The 17,751-nt window shown below is 52.1% G+C and overlaps 2 protein-coding genes across 2 annotated transcripts in view; both read left to right on the forward strand.

Moving 5' to 3' along the window:
• The window catches only part of LOC142605018 (feather keratin Cos2-3-like), an 80,535-nt gene that overhangs the window by 46,549 nt on the left and 16,235 nt on the right, over positions 1-17,751 (forward strand). The gene's annotated exons all lie outside the window — the stretch shown is intronic.
• Positions 9,421-10,211, forward strand: LOC104637555 (feather keratin Cos1-1/Cos1-3/Cos2-1). Its single transcript, XM_075775057.1, has 2 exons — positions 9,421-9,493; positions 9,895-10,211. Exon 2 carries the CDS (start codon positions 9,897-9,899, stop codon positions 10,209-10,211), a length of 315 nt encoding a protein of 104 aa, XP_075631172.1. The 5' UTR covers positions 9,421-9,493; positions 9,895-9,896.

Here is a 17,751-nt window from a genome sequence, read left to right on the forward strand (position 1 = left end):
ACAACATTTGTCTTCCAGAGTAACGAGTACACGTACTGAAGCCCTCCTTCCCAGGAAGTGGCCAGACATCACCTGCTGATGGGAAGTAGGGAATAATCTTTTGGTTTCTGCTTTGCTTCTGCATGCGGCCTTTTGCTTTAGCTACATTAAACTGCCTTTATCTTGACCCACGACTTTGGGGTTGTCTTTTCCATCTTCTTTTCTCCCCTCCCCGCCTTGCTGAGGAGGGGAGTGATAGAGCGGCTTAGTGGACACCTGGCATCCAGCCTAGGTGAAACCACCACACCCGCACAGTTTCAGCATCTCAGGGTTGTTCCTGAGTCTGCTGCAGCAATGCACCCTGGGGGCAAGGAACGCCAACAGCATCCTGGGCTGCAGTCAAAGAGCAACTCATTCCCCAGGGTAACACCCTCCCCTTCTTGGGCAGTGCTGCACAGTGAGGGGCATGAGTGTGGGCTCAGCATGCAGAGATAGAGAGCACTGTCCTGGAGCTCTGCATCCTGCACACGCAGGAGCACCTGGGAATCCTCTGCAGACAGCACAGAGGAGAACCTCCCTGAATCCACGCAAGCTTTGTACTTGCTCAGCCACAGCAGCACCTGAGGGGGCTGGTTTGGGACCTGCTGGTACCAGTAGATGTAGGGATTGGGATCGGTGGTGGAGAAATTGCAGTGCAGCGTTGTGTTGTGTCCTGCCTGGATGGTCCTTTCTGGAGGGAATTGGAGCTAGAGTCCTTCTGACGCATGACCTGTACAGGCAGAAAGGAATTTCAATGCTCCTTGCACTGACCCAGCCTTCCCCTCATGAGTTGGGCCATTCCTACACAAGCTGACAGCATTTTCCTGAGCCTGGATCTGTCCCCAGGTAGCCATCACTGCTTTTCAATCCTCCTTAGGGATGATGTTGGTTTGCAGGGAAACGTGTCTGTGTGTTTGAAGCCCTCTGCAGCCCTGGAGATCAACCACAAGCAGGACACGAAATGTTTCAAGGGACCTGAGACACAGTGGAGTGCAGGCCCCTGAGGGCTGCTGTCCACACTCCATCAATGCTGCCTAGAGTCCCCTGAGATAAATGGGGGGCATGCAAAGCCTCCACCAGGGCTGGCAGGCAGACCCACGTCACTTGGGAGAGGCAGGCCATCCTGGAACAGCAGTAGGACAACAACTAAGTACTGTAGGGCTTCTCAGGTGGCCTGGATGATGCTTCAGGAGCAACAGATTCCAACTCAGAGGGCGAGATCAAGCTGGAAAGTCAGCACCCTCCAGATGAGCTTCCACATGCAGTGCTGGGTGGGATTGCCTGAGATACGTCCCTAGAACCATTCCTGTTGCTGTGGGAGGAAACAAGATCAGAGAGATGTGGTTACCAGCTGTTGGACAGAGAAACTGGCATGGACTCAGGAACATAGGGGCTCCCTCCAGCACTGGTGATGATTCCCCTGAGAAGGAGAAGAGACACGAAAAAGAGCGGGACCCTTCTCCAGCAGTGGACGAGTGCAGGAAGGCTTGAGCAGAGAATCTTGTCCTGTGTCTGCTGATGGGTCTTTTCACTTGCTGAGGGTTTAGCTGACACACCGATGCGGGGCAAGGAAGAGCTCTTCCCTTCCTGGCTACTATGGCCACGTGGCAAAAACATAAGAGCAGTTGTGCTTCCTAACACAAGCTTCATTCTCCAGCTGTGGCCATCAGTGGAGGCACAGGGAAAGGGAACAAGAAGGCAAGCGGATAGGTTGCTTGGCCTGAGTACTCGCTCCAGTGTACCAGCTATTTTAAGGAGAGGGCATTTACATGCCTGGTTTGGCTTGTGCGTGGTGTAGCCTGCAATGGGTCTGGTCCAGGTCAGGTTTCTTGGACCCTTTCCATCATCAAAGACGCAAAGAACTGTAAAAGTCACACTGCCATGTGCTTCACAGCAGCACAGGCTGGGGAGGCAGAGATCCAGCCTCACCACAGCCTCCAGGTGCCACTGCTGGGCAGGCTGAGCTCAGAGCTATATGCAAGCAGTGGCAGGGAGGGAAGCGCCCCTCAGAGCATGCTCCACGTTTCTGTGCAGTGCTGCATACTGTGGGCACCGCTGTGGGTTCAGTGCCAGAAATAGGCAGTGCCATCCTGGGCTCTCGGCATCCGCACATGCAGAAACACCTGGAGGTCTCCACAGACAGTGTAGAGGAGAACCTCCCTGAATCCACTTGAGGTTTCCATTTGTCCACCTGCAGCAGCATCTGAGGGGACTGAGTGTGGCACTGCTGGTACCAAAACAGGTATGGACTGGAATAGCTGGTGGAGAAATTGCAGTGCAGAGTTGCATTGTGTCCCACCTGGATGGTCATTTCTGCTGGGAACTGGAGCAGAGAGTCCTTTTGGGCATGACCTGTAAAGCCAGAAAGAGCTTTCAGCTTTGCTTGCCTGTGTCTGTGTCTGTCTATCACTTCAACAGCTTGCTAACTGTCCCCACTTCCCATCTCGCCTTTCTCTGAAGCCTCTGATACGCTGAGCTGTTTGTCCCTGCACACTTCTTTCTGCAGGTTCTTGTCACTTCTCCCCCCCCCCCCACACCCATCTCCCTGGTTTTCATGCTGGTCTTTCAGTCCACTGATTCTCTCCATATCTGCCTCTGAGCTATGTTAACTGCTCGTCTCTCCTTCAGCAGTAGAAGACGTCAGCTGCTCCTCTCCCACCTCTGACCATATCTTCTTGCTAGAACAGTTCCTCCGTATGGCACAACCCGTCCTCTGACCTTGCCCTGTTGTCCTTGTATGGCCTTTCAGCTCCTCTTGCATCGAGTTAGCCTTCACCATTTGTCCCCCAAGGTTTACGACCACCCCTACAGAGATTGGTAGCATTGCCTGCAATACATCGAGGAGAGAAGCTCCTAGATGCCTCATTGCTCCGTTCCCTGGCAGCTTTCCTTCCTTCAGGCTACCTATGTATTAGCAGCACATTCAGGAATGCTCAGTACCTGCAAATGTAAAGTGAGGTCATATTCCTCCCCTTATGCCCGTTCCTCCTGACATGTCCCAGATTATTTGCTGTACCCGTCTGCAACCCCTGCTCTCCCTACAGAACACTCCCAGTTTCCCTGGGAGTGAGGACTCACGTCTCCCCGCTTCCACCACCAGCTCCACAAACCCTTGCCTCATTCTCCCCAGCCTGAAAGTCACATCTCACCAAGTCTGCCAGTTCCACCGGGCTGCCAGGAAAATGAGGACCATGTCACGCTCTCCCTTTGTGGGGTGCCCAAGGACCTGCCAGCACGAGGGACCTGATGCTTGCAACTTGACGTCTTCTGCTGCCTCTGCCAGATCAAAGAGGCCTCCAAACCACAGCCCAGAGGTGGAGCAAACTCTCTCCCTGCTGCTCCAGGCAGGCCTCTATGCGTCTCTCCCTCAACCTTCTACCACGGACCCCTCTTGGGTCTGTGCCCCACCTCTACCACAGGAAAGCCCTCTAGAGAGATAACAGACTCATGGTTTCAGTATGACACATCCATCAAAGGGACAGGCATCCCTCACAACCTTCTCCCTGACATCAACCACTAGACAGCTGCACAGGCCTGCACTCAGCCCTGCAGGAGATGAGAAGGCACCCCTGCACCCACCCATATCCACCCTTCCCTGGGAGTGTCTGAGAGGAGAAAGGACCAGGCACACAATGAAGTGCCTGGGCCCAGGTGTTGCACACTCTTTCCCTTCACCTCTGGCCATACAGGAGGACCTGAAGAGAAACACAACTGTAAAGAGCACCTGCTGCAGAAAACAGCCGCACAGGGACAGACACACTCCCTCCCTCTGGCAGGAAGAAGACTCTGCAACACAGCTCTCTGTTGTACAGGCAGTCCCTCTGTGTCCCTTCGCCTACCCACATTACCCACAACCTCCAGCCGCTTGTCCCACCCTGGGCCCCAGAACCCCAATACTCAGGCAAGCAAAAGGGCCACTTGATTTTAATGTCTTCTGCTGCCTGCTGCCTGGAGCAGGGCTCCTCTGCCACTGCTCGCCCAGGGACCTTTGCTCACACGCTTGGCAGGGACTGCAGGAAGCAGCTGATCAGCATAGCAGCCCCCATTCACAACCCTGCTCCCACAAGGCCTTCAGCATCCTGTTGTTTGTCGAGACCATGGCAGCAGGACAGTGGACTGCCCTCTGCTCTCCAGTGACTGCAAAGGAGTTCCCTTGTAATACAGCGACAGCTGCCACACCAGTGCCCAGCTGAAGCAGGGAAGAGGGCTGAACCTTTCCTGTCTGCCCCGGAAGCCTGTGAACACGGACTTTCACAGTTGTGCCAGCTCCTACAGCCACACAGGCCACAGCGGGGACTGGAGGGGCCCAGGACCCCATGATCAGGGGCCTCTTTCCAGTTCTCACTCACCTCAGACCTTCAGCCCCGCAGGGCAACTTAGCAAATCTCTTTGTGGCTCACTGCTGAGGTTGGACCTTGAGTCTCCGATGTGTCATTCAACAAGTGCCCAGCTCAAGCTTCTCTCCAATCTCCTGGACTTCACTTCAACGCCAAAGGCTCTCAGTTGGAGATTAAGGGGAATCCTGTGCAACAAGCTCTCTGTCCTGACCACTAGCCACTGTGGGATGCCCTTGTCTGTGAGAATCGGTATCTCTTTCTTGCATTGGTTGCGAGGTATAACTACCAGCTCAAAAGGATGCCTGTCCAACACCCACAAGAGCAATTGGGAAGTGGACTGTGGAGCCGGAGGAATCAGTTTGTAACTGTGTCTCTGAGCTGATTTACAGAGTTCCCAAGAAACCATTTCTGGTTGAGGTTTCAAAGCAAGGCTTTGTATTGGCAGTGGTTCAGCTGGGTCTTTCTGTTCGACCAGGGCCTGGCAATGTCAGTGGGATGAAAGAGATGCCCAGGCGCTGCCCGTTGAGCAGCAGCAATGTCCATTTGGTGCCTGCGGCAGGACCGAGGGCTGTCCAGCTGCCCGTGGGCAGGAGGATCTCTGCTGCCTGCCTCCCTGTGCACAGCAGAAAGGCGCTGCTCCTCTCCGGGAGCCAGCGGGGCCGGCGGCTGCAATCGCTCCTTCCCGGGCACCGCCGGACACCGCCACCGCTCCGGCCGTGATTCCTGCCCCGCTGCCGCTACCGGCACTGTGCCAGGGGATTTCTGTCTGCGCCCCGGTGGGAGTGCGGGGGTGAGCATGGGGTGAGGGGGGGAGAAGGTTTCTGCGCATCGGGGGCCCGTCCCAGGCAGGGCTGCGTGGCGTGGGGTCTGCGGGGCCTCGGCGGGCCCGACGCCGGTGCCGGTCGGGCGGGGGAACGGGCGCGGGGCCCGGGGCGAGGCGGGGCCCGGGGCGAGGCGACCCCGGCGGGCGGAGCGGCAGCGCCCCCTGGCGGGCCCGGCCGGGGCTGTCCCCCCGCCCCCGACACACACGCCCGGCCCCGCCCGCCGCCCTTCCTGGTTCCTGGGTCCTGGTTTGTGGTTCGTGGTTCGTGCCCGGCCGCAGCCCCGGCTCCTCTCCCCGTGTCTCTCAGGGCGCAGTAATACACCGCCGCATCCCCGCGCCGGGGCCGGGCGAGCCACAAGGCGCTGGACCGGCGGTCTGCCGCCACCCACAGCCGCCCCGGCGGGTCCGGCACCTCTTTGGACTCTTTAAGAGTGCTCACGAGCAATGCGGGGCCTCGGCCCGGGAGCTGACGGTACCAGCAGATGAACTCGCTGGTCTGTATGTCGGGATGTGAGCAAGTGATGTTGATGCTGGTGCCCTCGGTGGTCTCTGCCGACGGCTCCTGCTGCACCTGGGCTCTGCCCGCAGTCACTGCCGAGGACAAAAAGAAGAAAAAAACCGTGAAAACCTGCTTTCTGCCCATCCCTGCCTGCTGTTTCCCAGAGGAAATCCGCCAGAAGCAGCCAGGACAATACAGAGATGATGAGGTGCAGGGTTTCCAGAGGTTGTCGACATGTGCAGTAATGGAAGTGCCCCCTAATAATTGGTGGGGAGATGACTATGAATGAGAGTTGGAAGGGGGGAGTCATTGAGGGGAGAAAGGAAGGAGAAGAAGGGAAGGGAAAGAGAAAAGAGGGAAAGAGGGAAAAGAGAGAAAGAGAGAAAGAAAGAGAAAGAAAGAAAAGAAAAAAAGAAAAAAGTTAAGCTGAGAGGGAATGAGCTCATTAAGGGCAGAAGAGATGCCTGCAGAAGGGAGGATAGAGGGGGAATAAGGTTCGAGAAGGTTTAGGAGGGCCAGAGGTGAGGCCCGGGCCCAGTGCTGGTCCCAAGCAGCCCCAGGTCCAGCGCCCCGCCACCACCGCCAGCCCCACGCACCCAGGAGCACCGCGGCCAGCCCCGCCAGCCCTGCGCCCCGGCACCGCCGCATCCCGCCGCTCGGCCGACCGTGCCTCGCTGCCCCCCCGCCAGCCCCAGCACTCCGCCCGCGGTGCCTTCTCCCCTCCCCTCCCCTTCTCCTCTCATCTCCGCCTCCACTAGCTCCGCCCCGGGGCTGAGCCCTCCGACGGCGACGCTCAGGGTCTCGACCGAGCTGAGAGTGCTCCGTGGCTCTGCACCGGCAGAAGTTTGGCTCCTGCCAGTCCCACTCTCCCCATCCTCCAGACACGACCCCTCAGCAAGAAGAAGCCTGCACAGCGCCAGCTGCAGCCTGGAACAGCTGTAGGACCCTGACCAGGAGATGGACCAGCTTCCCAGAGCTGTCTCCGAGTTCAGGGGCTGGAAACAGCAGCCACTGATGCCCTGCGGATGGCAGGGAGGAGGCCCAGAGCCTCCCCTCAGCTGCCTCTCTGCACTCCCAGCACAATGCCTAAAAGTTGTGTCGTGGTAAAGGGGATGTGAGCACAAGTGTGACATGGGCATGCAGGGGTCAGGTAGGGCACCGTGAAAGGTACGCAGTCAGAAGGTAGGTGAGAAGGGGCCTCCAGAGGTCATCTAGATCAATCCCACACTCAGATCAGATCCCATTGGATCAGGTTGCTCAAGGTCACATTCAGTCCAGCCTTGAAGTCTTCCCAGGATGGGGGTTGCACAACCTCCCTGGGAAACACCTTCCAGCTCTTGTTCTTTCTTTTAGGCTACTGCTTAATCCGATTTCTCCATATCCCAGCTGATGTCCATTGCCTCCACTCCTATTGCTGAGCACTTCCAGTGCTTGGTCCATTTTCTCTGTCCTGTCTGATTCAGTAGTTGTAGAAGCAAGAGCTGTTCGTGGCTCCTGGCATGACCCTTCGTTTTCCTGTCCAAGAAAAATGATCTGGGTAAGGCTGGAAAAGGGCACAAGATCCACCTGGGTTTTACAGTTCAGTCTAAGTGTATTGTTGCCAGAGGTTCTGTTTTCTGTGGTGGTTCAAACCATCTACAGGCACAGATGCAGCTGTTATTTCCACCACTCTGACTCCCCTGCTGAACACCTTGATTTACACCCTAAGAAACAAGGATGTGAAAGCTGCTGGTAGTTGTTCACCCGTACTAAACAACTGGCAAGGTTGTAGTGTTTGACCGTAGAAATGGTGACTAGAGGTGTTTCCGATTGAGAAAATGCTCTGAAAGCAAAACTCACCACAATGGGGTAACCCTTCTGTGGGTGGGATCTGCACAGTGTCCTGTCCCTGGCAAGGGGGCAACACATTGCACTGTGCGAGTGACTGAGCACTGGCACGGTTTGCCCAGGGAGGTTGCCAAGTGTCCTTCTTCAGAGATATTCAAAACTGACCCAGATACGGTCCTGGGCAAGTGGCTCTAGGTGGCCCTGCTAGAGCAGGGGCGTGGGACCAGATGACCTCCAGAGGTGCTTTCCAACCTCAACTCTTCTGTGATTCTCTCATTCTGTCAGAGCAGCTGATGTAGAGCAGCTCAGGGTTGTAAGCGCCTGAAGGGATGTAAGGTTACCTATACTGTCCTCTCTTTCTTTCAGTTCTTAGCGCTAATAGATGGCATTTGAAGGAATGCTTTGAAGAGTCTGAGTGCCTTTCTTACTGGGACCAGTCACACTCACTTCTGGAGTCCTAGCCTCAGTGTTTGCAGGCTGTGGGGAGTCTGGCTTGTCCTAGACACACAGCATGTTCCGCAGCTGTGTAAATCCCCCAGTGAGGCTCCACTTCCTTTCCAGATCTGGGGCTGGTCTCACACCCCCACATCTCCCTTCAGGAGATCACTAAGTGTAGATGGGAACATCTAAGCCTGGAGGAGTTTCCACAACTGCAATGCAAGCATGAGAGTACACAATCGTTGTGAGTGAGTGTGAGAGTATTTGCTCCATCTTCCTTCCAGGGGCTGTCCAGTCAGCTCTCAGAACACGCTTCGATGCGTCATCCAAGGAACTTGTGCATGTCCAAATGGTAGTAGGAACTCCCTAGTTCTTTGTTCTTCTAGTGTGGGTGCTGCTTCATTCCCACAGAGTCTGCTGGGAGGCTCAGGGATGTGGTAGACTTGTGGAGAAGCCATGTCAGTAAAAACTGAGGAGAACCTCTCTCTTTCCCTTTCTTCATAGGACAGGGGTTCCATCCCTCCGATCGCTTTTGTGGCCCTCCTCTGGACCTGCTCTAACAGAGTCTGTAGACTCTCGCCACAGTCAGTGAGGAGGCATCAGCTCCCACACTGGACTTAGCCCATCCCAAAGCACATGTGCATGGCAAATGGGACAAACCATCCTTCTGGAGACACTGATCCTGCATTTCATCATTTGTGGCCTCTGAACTCCCTAGCTAGCATGAGCTCATATCACGGCCTGCATACCTGGTCACCTCTGCACGGCTTGCTTCATCATGCGATGATCAGAAGTGAACACACAAACTCTCCTACCAGCCCCCCCTACACCACCTCCATCCCATGGCTAAAGCCCATATCCATGTCCAGGGTACTCTAGGACAGACAGAGAGCAGGGAGAGGCCTTCTGTGTCAGTGAAAGGGCTCATGCTGGGAACCTCACTCTCATCAGCTGCATCTCCGGCTCTCACCGAGTGCAGGTCAGTCTTCCCTCAGCCACACTGAACCCTTTGGACACAGGACATGCAGAAGAAGACTCTGTCAAGTCCACGACCTGTGCAGTGGCCCTGGACAGTGCAGACAGCCTTTCTTTGGGTGTCTTGAGTCTTCCCAATTAACTCTACATGTCTAGAGGGCTAGATTTGTGTGTGTGCCTGTGTGTGTGTCTGTGAGTGCATGTTGTCAAAGCCAGGTGTTCATCCTGAGTGATCTTTTCTGGACTCTTCCAGCATGTGAGATGAGTCCTCTGCCCACACTGACGTGTTTTTCACCGGAAATGCTTGGGCCTCTCATCCTGTCACACAGAAGCTGCCTTCACTGAGGAATGTGCCTGGCATAAAGCAGGACATGAAAAGGCAGCAGTGCAGGAAGCCAGAACACAGCCCACAGCATTAGCTGGGATGTTGTGCATTCAAGATGAGCTTGTCAGAAAATAATCACCTCTACAAGGGATGCCTCTGGCAGCCTGGGGCAGTAAAGGTCCATGATAAAAGCCAGCCCCACTCCTCACTCTCTCAGCCACCTCTCTTGCCTCCTTCTCCTTGGGAACCAGGTGAGTCGGAAGCTCCTCGTCCTTCTCTGATTTCTCTAAAAGGAGGTCTCATCTCAGTGGGCTTCTCAGGTGACACCAGCTTTGTTCTGTGCCAGATGTTGGGGCTGCTTGTCATGAGAGAGGGAAGTGGGGAGAAGGTTAGGCATGGAGGCAGGCTGGGACTCAACTCTAGGTGGCTTCTGGAATCAGGGGCTAAACAGTAGCTGTATAGGGGCTTTGTGGCTCTTTTTGGACCCTGGCAGGATGAGGCCAAGAAGCTCTCACACATCTCTGCCAAGCCTCCACCTCCTGGCCCTGCACATTTTTCAACTCCCTCATGGTGTGGTGACAGGCTGCTCCTCACACATCCCCATGTGTTGCTGCCTCCCTACCTTCTCTCCCAGGTGAACGTCTGCCCCGAGACATGTCCTGCTATGACCAGTGCCAGCCCTGCCTGCCCTGCCAGCCCTGTGGCCCGACCCCGCTGGCCAACAGCTGCAACGAGCCCTGTGTCAGGCAGTGCCAGAACTCCACCGTCATCATCCAGCCCTCCCCCGTGGTGGTGACCCTGCCCGGCCCCATCCTCAGCTCCTTCCCACAGAACACTGTTGTGGGCTCCTCCACCTCTGCTGCTGTTGGCAGCATCCTCAGCTGTGACGGAGTGCCCATCACCTCTGGGTGCTGTGACCTCTCCTGTATCACCAGCTGCTACTGTGGCCGCAGATGCCCACCTTGCTAAAGATGCTAGCAATGGCGTCTAGACAAGGACCCCCAGGAACTCAGAACATGATGCTGGACAGAGGATCAAGGTTTGTGGCATTTTTTTAAGGGCAAATGACCATCTCTGGCTTGCATGGTAAGGGCAAGATTTGGCCAGCCTGGGCTCTCTGAAAACACGGCCAATGCCTACCTTTCCTCTCTCCCCCTCACACTTTTCCTCTCTTTTCCTTGTTGTCTTGTGCTTACCTCACAGCATGGAGGGACCTTCTCGCCTGTCTCCCTTTGCCAGGCAGGTTAACAGGTTGGTCCTGTTGGAACTCTGCCACAGGAAAAGGGAAACAGATTCTTAGCTGCTCCTGCTCCTCCCCGCACTGGGGGCCTCCACTTGGAGTGACCTCATTTCCCTCTTTAGACTCAGTCATGAATTACCAAAAGCCTTGTAATGAGCAGAAGAGCCCTCCACAAATATGATAACGGGCTATTTACAGAGCACATCCTGCTACAGCAGTTGGCGGGAACTGTAACCCCAGAGAATATTCTCAGGCCAACAGAGAGCAAGCGGTTGGCATTCACCACTGAGCAAGCAGCTGCAAGTGAGCCAGCTGCACATCATCGGAGCAGGAGAAAGGGAGATAGAGAGGATTTTCTCTGTCAGCTTGATGAGCCCCCAAAGCCCCAGTGCAGTGGAGAAGGAGGCAATGTCTGCCTCTAGTATTAAGGTAAGGGCAACCTCTGGCATGGTGAAGGAAAGAAAAGGTGAGGCGAGGCAAGGCAAGGCAAAAGTGTATGATCTCAGGAAGGAAGGTCAGGCTTTGCAGGGAGATTAAAGAGCTGTTGTTCACATTTGCAAGGATAAGACATGTATGGCTGTTGTGTTTTAACCCACCAGGCAGCTAAAACAACCACACAGCTGTTTGCTCACTCCCCCACCCAGTGGAATGGGGAAGCGAATTGGAAAAAAAGGTAAAACTCATGGCTTGAGATAAAGACTGTTTAATAGGCCAGAAAAGGAGGAGAACAACAGCAACAACAATAATGATGATAAGTAATGTAGAAAACAAGTGATGCAGAGCACAATTGCTCACCACCCGCAGAACACCAATGCCCAGCTATTTCCTGAGTCACGGTCCCAGCCCCATTGCATGGAAAAGGGACTACATCTAACAGACTTAGTGAACCATCTCTTTTCACCTTCCACACACCTTTACAGTGACCTCTGCTGAAGTTCCTCAGGTGTGTGAGTTCCTCAAGATGCTGAAAGGCTCCTGTTCCCAGAGAAAGCTGGATCTTTTGAAGGTAGGCTCCGGGACGAAACCCCATCTTGAGTTCAGTCTTTGAAGTGTCTCCCTGCAACACCTGCAGCAAGACTAATCCCTGGCAGCCACTTTTCAGGATGCCTGAGAAGTTACAAACATGAAGGAAAAGGGAAACATTGGACAAATGAGCAAACAATTTGAGATGTAAGGTGGGTGTAAAAAAGCACTCAGATCCCTTGAAATGTCACTGGGGAAGGATGTAGCCACCAGCACTCTTGTGTTTGGCAGAGAACCCAGAAGAAATCTGGGACACAGGGACTCCCCCCCAGCCAAGTGCTGGTGAGTCCCCAGAGCTGGAGGAGAGACATGAGAAGCAGGGGGACAGCTCAAGCAGTTGAACAGGCAATCTTGTCCAGTGCCTGGCTGATGGGCCTTGCTCACAATATACTTCTCCTGCATACTCACTGCTGTGTCCCATTCAGTTTCAGTGTCTCACGGTTGTTCCTCAGTCTACTGTGGCAATGCACCCTGGGGGCAAGCAAGGCCAACAGCATCCTGGGCTACAGTAGGAAAAACCTGGACAGTTTGGGTCAGCTGCCTTGTCTGTGTCCTCTCCCAGCTTCTTGGGTGCACCCCGCCTTCTCCTTGGCAGGCCAGTATGAGTAGCTGAAAAGTCCTTGACTGCTTGGCAGCAAGTAAAACCTTCAGTGTGCTATCAACATTATTCTCAACATAAACCCGAAACAGAGCACTATTTTCTACTATCTCCTTCTGCTAAGAAGAAAATTAACAGCTGCAGGCTGTTTTCCTGCTTTTTGCTTCTCCTGCAGATCACAACCAGCCCAACAAGTCCCCTGCAGGGGAGGAGTGTCCATGGTGAACACCTCCTGCCATTCAATGCTCAGCCAGAGACAGGAGCCTGCACCCACCTCCCTCAGGGATGGAGACAGGCCCTTTTGCAGCCACTCAAGTGTATCCTGCCCCTCAGTAGTGTCTGAAAGGAGGTAGAACCAGGAACAGGCAAAAGCTCCGAGATCTAGGTGTCTGACTCTCTCTCCCCACAAGGGCGTTCTCTCCCTTTTCAAATGTCTCTGGGACCAGCACCTGCTGTAGACATCCCACACAGAGTCAGAGACACTGCTTCTTTCTGGTGGGAGGACATCCAGCACAACCCTGTTCTTCACAGACCTCTACTCCACCTCCTTTCAGGTATCAGAGTCAACCTCTGGTCTGGGGATGACACCCCCCAGGTGGATGAGAGGAAAAAGAGGGGTCAATCCATGGGAACTTATGTCTGATCCATGTGCTCCCCTGGCTGTGCCTGTTGTTCTGCCTTGTTTGGCCACCTGCCAGGAGTTCTCTAGAAACACAGTTATGAATCCCAGCTGGGACAGGGAGCAGGGCTGAACCTTCCCTCTGTGCCTTGGAAGTCTCTGACCATGGGCTTTGAACAGCTCTCTCAGCTACTCGGGACACACAGAGGTCCCTGGGGACTGCCTGGAGCCCACAGTCTCTTCCCAGAGGCCTCCTGCCCCTTCAGGCAACTTTGGGCAAATCTGTGTCTGACTCACTCACCACCTAGGAACCTGGCATCCCTTGAGGCTGCCGTCAGTGTGTCCAGCCCAACCTCTTAGCCTGTGTCCTGGGCCTCAAGTCCAAAGGTTCTGAATCCTGTCAAACAAGCTCGTGGTCTCAACACTGAGACACCGTGGGGAGCACTTGAAGGAGCCCATGACCCTGACATTGCCTTCTCCTGTTGTCACGGGTGACAGTTTTTGGCAATCCAGATGGGACCCTGCTTTTGAATCTCGACGGATCCGTGGGATCGCAGGACCTCCAGCCGGCACCAGAGAATTCTCGGGGAGAACCTTCGATCCCCAGACCGAAGAGCTCTGAGGAAGACCCCTGGGATTAGGTAAAGGCATTCTTATTTGATCTAAACATTTGCATGAGTTGAAGGCCTTATTCAAGGAGCCCCGTGGCTCTCACCACCGCAATGGGACAGGCCTGCACTGGGACAGGCCCGCACCAGGAGCACGGGAGGCCTGCTCGTAAGGCGCAGTGAAAGCTGCGCAGAGTTGGGCTAGGGAGACGTCTGAGGTAAAAGTCTCTGCTAGGCAAAAGCCTGTGGAGCAGGGCCCAGGTGGAGGGGAAGCCTCCAAGGTTGGGATTTCCGGTGACAGGAGAAATCCCTGGGATTTCCGGTGGCAGGGGAAATCCCTGAGGGAGCTCTAACACTGATTGGGGTCCCTCTGACTAAGTGCTTGTGATAGTGCACAATCACAACCACTAAGTCCCTGGGAGATGGGTACTTTTCCGAGTAAGAAACCAATCCCACGAAAAACACCACTGGGATGTATTTTGGAACATTGGGAAGATCTGGGAAGAATTGATTCTTTGACTCGGAAACAATTGACTGAATATTGTGATCACTGGTGGCCACCGTATACTTTAGAGAGTGGGGAAAAGTGGCCGGAAAATGGGACATTGCAGTATAACACAATTTTGCAATTGATGCTGTTTTGTAAGAGGGAAGGTAAATGGAATGAAATGGCATATGTAGATTTGTTTTTCACACTGCGAAATCAATAACTGATTAAGAGCATGGAAAGAAACTGCAGGCACTTATCGGGATGATCCCAAAAGAGTTGCCAAAGTACTAGAAACAATAATCAGAACCCAAAACCCCGATTGGAGGATTTGTAAGTAATATTGGATACTTCGTTGGAAGACACTGAAAAGAAAAGGGTATTGAATACGGCCAGAAAACAAGTAGAAGGAGCCCATGCTATTGTCCCTTATACAAGGGACAGTGGACTAGAATTTTCCATCCACAAATCCCGAGTGGGACCCTAATCAACTGGGGGCCAGAGGGATGTTGACTAGATCTCAGAAGTGGATTTTATTTGGTGTTAGACATGCAATGCCAAAAGCAATTAATTGGTCTAAACTTTATGAAGTGAGACAAGAATTAAATGAGTCCCCTTCAGCCTTTATGGAAAGACTAAAGGTGACTGCTAGAAAATACACTAACTTGGACCCAGAAAAACCGGAGGAAGCTATACAATTGGCCTCTGTATTTATGGGACAATCAACCCCAGACATTAGGAAAGAGCTTCAGAAATTGGAAGGGGCTGAGCCCAGGGACTTAGGCAAAATGCTTGAAATAGCCTGGACTGTGTATAACAGAGAAAAAGAAGAAGAGGTCAGACAGATGCGAAGGGATGGGAAAATTCTGGCCATTTTGACCGAGAATAATAAAGGAGGCATGGGAAGGGGACAAGGTATGAATGTTGCTGATCGGGGGCTTGGAAGGGGAAGGGTGGTTTCCAGATTGGCAGGTGATCAATGTATGGTTTGTAAAGAGCGTGGGCATTGGAAAAAGGATTGCCCCAAAGCTGGGGGATTAGATCCAACGCTCCAGGCCATTAAATTGATGACTCTAGATGATGAATCATGAAGGGGACCGGGGGAATCAACCCTAGCTGAGCCCCGGGTTACATTAAGGCTAGGGAATGAAGAAATGGAGTTTTTAGTAGATATGGGGGCTACATATTCGGTACTGAATACATGTAAAGCAAAACTCCGCCATAAATTGTCAGAGGTTGTTGGTGCGATGGGGCGAAAGGAGAACTGGCCTTTCTCGAAACTGTTAAAATTTAAGTTGGGAAAACAGTGGGTAACACATCAATTTTTGTACATGCCCGAATGTCCATTGCCTTTATTGGGACGAGATTTATTAAGCAAATTGGATGCACAAATACTTTTTAAAGATGGAGAAATCAGATTACTAATACCAGAATCAAAAGCCATAGAGGCGAGAGTGTTTATGTTACAGGATTCCTCCAAGGAGGAACAGATTCCGGAAGTGGTGGACAATGCAGTAACTCCTTTGGTGTGGGCAAGTGAAGTTCCAGGAGGATCCAAACTGGCAGAACTGGCGAAGGTGACTTTAAAACCTGGAGCCAAGCCGGTAAGGCAAAACCAGTATCCTATTAAGTGGGAGGCTCGAACGGGATTAGAGGGATTAATGACAAAATTTTTAGAATATGGGCTGTTAGTAGAATGTGAATCAGAATACAATAACCCTATATTACCAGTAAGGAAATCAGGAGGCAAGGAATACCAATTAGTTCAGGATCTGAGGGCCGTAAATCAAATAGTTCAAGATATACACCCAGTAGTGGCCAATCGATACATTTTACTGACCTCTTTGAAAGAGGAACAGAAATGGTTTACTGTACTGGATTTAAAGGATGCCTTGTTTTGCACACCTCTGGATACAAAAAGTCAAAGCATATTTGCTTTTGAATGGGAAAGTCCTGCTACAGGACGAAAGACGCAACTAACGTGGACTGTGCTTCCACAAGGATTTAAAAATAGCCCCACTATATTTGGAAATCAATTGGCAAAAGAGTTAGAAATGTGGAAGAAACAGAATCAAGGAGGAGGCATGCTATTGCAGTATGTGGATGACATCCTGATAGCAGCAGAAAGCAAAGAAACATGTTTTGAAATGACCATCAGTTTATTGAATTGCCTGAGCCAAGGAGGATAGAGAGTTTCCAGAAACAAGGCCCAGATAGGGAAAGAGCAGTGATTTATTTGGGAATTGATATATCTGAAGGACAGAGACAACTGGGAAATGAAAGAAAAGAAGCCATTTGTCAGACCCCCAAATCTAACAGCCCAAAGGAACTGAGAGCCTTTCTGGGAATGATTGGGTGGTGTCGACTCTGGATTCTAAATTATGGATTGTATGTGAAACCCCTATATGAAGCCCTGAAGGAATCCAAAGACCAATACTTGACTTGGACACCTGAATGCCACAAATCATTTAAAGAACTCAAAAAGGCATTAATGATGGCCCCTGCATTGGGTTTACCTGATCTAACCAAACCTTTTGAGTTGTTTGTACATGAACATCTGGCCCTTGGAGTGCTGGCACAATGGCTGGGATCCTGGAAGCGACCGGTGGGGTACGTCTCAAAAAACCAAGTTGACAACGTGAGTAAGGGATGGCTGGGATGTTTGCGTGCCGTGGCAGCAACTGTGCTGCTGATTCAGGAAGCTCGAAAATTGACTATGGGCCAAAAGATAGTAGTATATGTACCACATATGGTAATAACTGTCTTAGAACAAAAGGGGGGTCACTGGTTATCCCCTAGCAGAAAGTTGAGATATCAGGTTGTCCTATTGGAACAAGATGATGTGGAATTAAAAACCACAGCAATTGTAAATCCAGCAATGTTCCTGTCGACAGAAAATCCTACCGAGAAATTGGAACATGATTGCCTGCTAACCATTGAACAAGTTTATTCCAGCAGACCGGACCTGAAGGACGAACCTTTGAAGGATCCTGATCTGGAGCTGTTTATGGATGGAAGCAGTTTCATGCAAGGGAGGCGAATGGCTGGGTATGCTGTTGTTACCACCACCAAGATATTGGAGTCAGGGACACTACCTGCAAATACATCAGCACAGAAAGCAGAATTGGTGGCACTAAAGCAGGCTTTACGGGTGGCAGAAGGGAAAAGGGTAAACATATGGATGGATTCCAAATATGCATTTGGTGTGATCCACGCTCATGGAGCTATCTGGAAAGAAAGAGGACTGTTATCAGCCCAAGGATCACCAATAAGACATAAGGAGGAAGTTCTTCAACTCCTACAAGAGGTACAGAAACCAAAGGAAGTGGCCGTAATGCATTGCAAGGCTCATCAATTTGGTCAGACGGCTGTAAATGTAGGTAATTGGTTGGCAGATAAAGCTGCAAAGGAGGCTGCAGAACAAGGAATCCTTGCACTAGTACCAGTAAAACAGATGACAATTCCAAATTTGAAAGCAAGATACAGTAAACTAGATGAACAATTGGCAGAGCACTGAAAGGCATCTCAGAATACAGAAGGATGGTGGGTAACACCAGAACATCAGGTAACAGTGACCTCACAAGTTATGTTAGAACTTGCAAAGGAAAAACATGAGCAGACACATTGGGGTGTGGATGCTAGGGTTACAAGTTTGAGAACATCTGTAGTGTGTGTAGGAATGACAGGAATAATTAAATCAACAATAGCTAAGTGTCCAATTTGTCTTAAAAATCATCCTTTAAACCAGAAGAAAGCACCTTTAGGAGTAACAAAGCAAGGTAATTCCCCAGGAGATTATTGGCAAGTTGATTTCTCTGAGTTACCTAGACAAAATGGGTATAGATACTTGTTGGTATTGATTGATACGTTTTCTGGATAGCCGGAGGCTTTTCCTTGTCGCACCAACAAAGCAAGAGAAGTGGTTAAAATCTTG

Source organism: Balearica regulorum, chromosome 24, assembly GCF_011004875.1.
Source record: "Balearica regulorum gibbericeps isolate bBalReg1 chromosome 24, bBalReg1.pri, whole genome shotgun sequence".
In the NCBI taxonomy this organism is placed as follows: Eukaryota; Metazoa; Chordata; class Aves; order Gruiformes; family Gruidae; genus Balearica; species Balearica regulorum.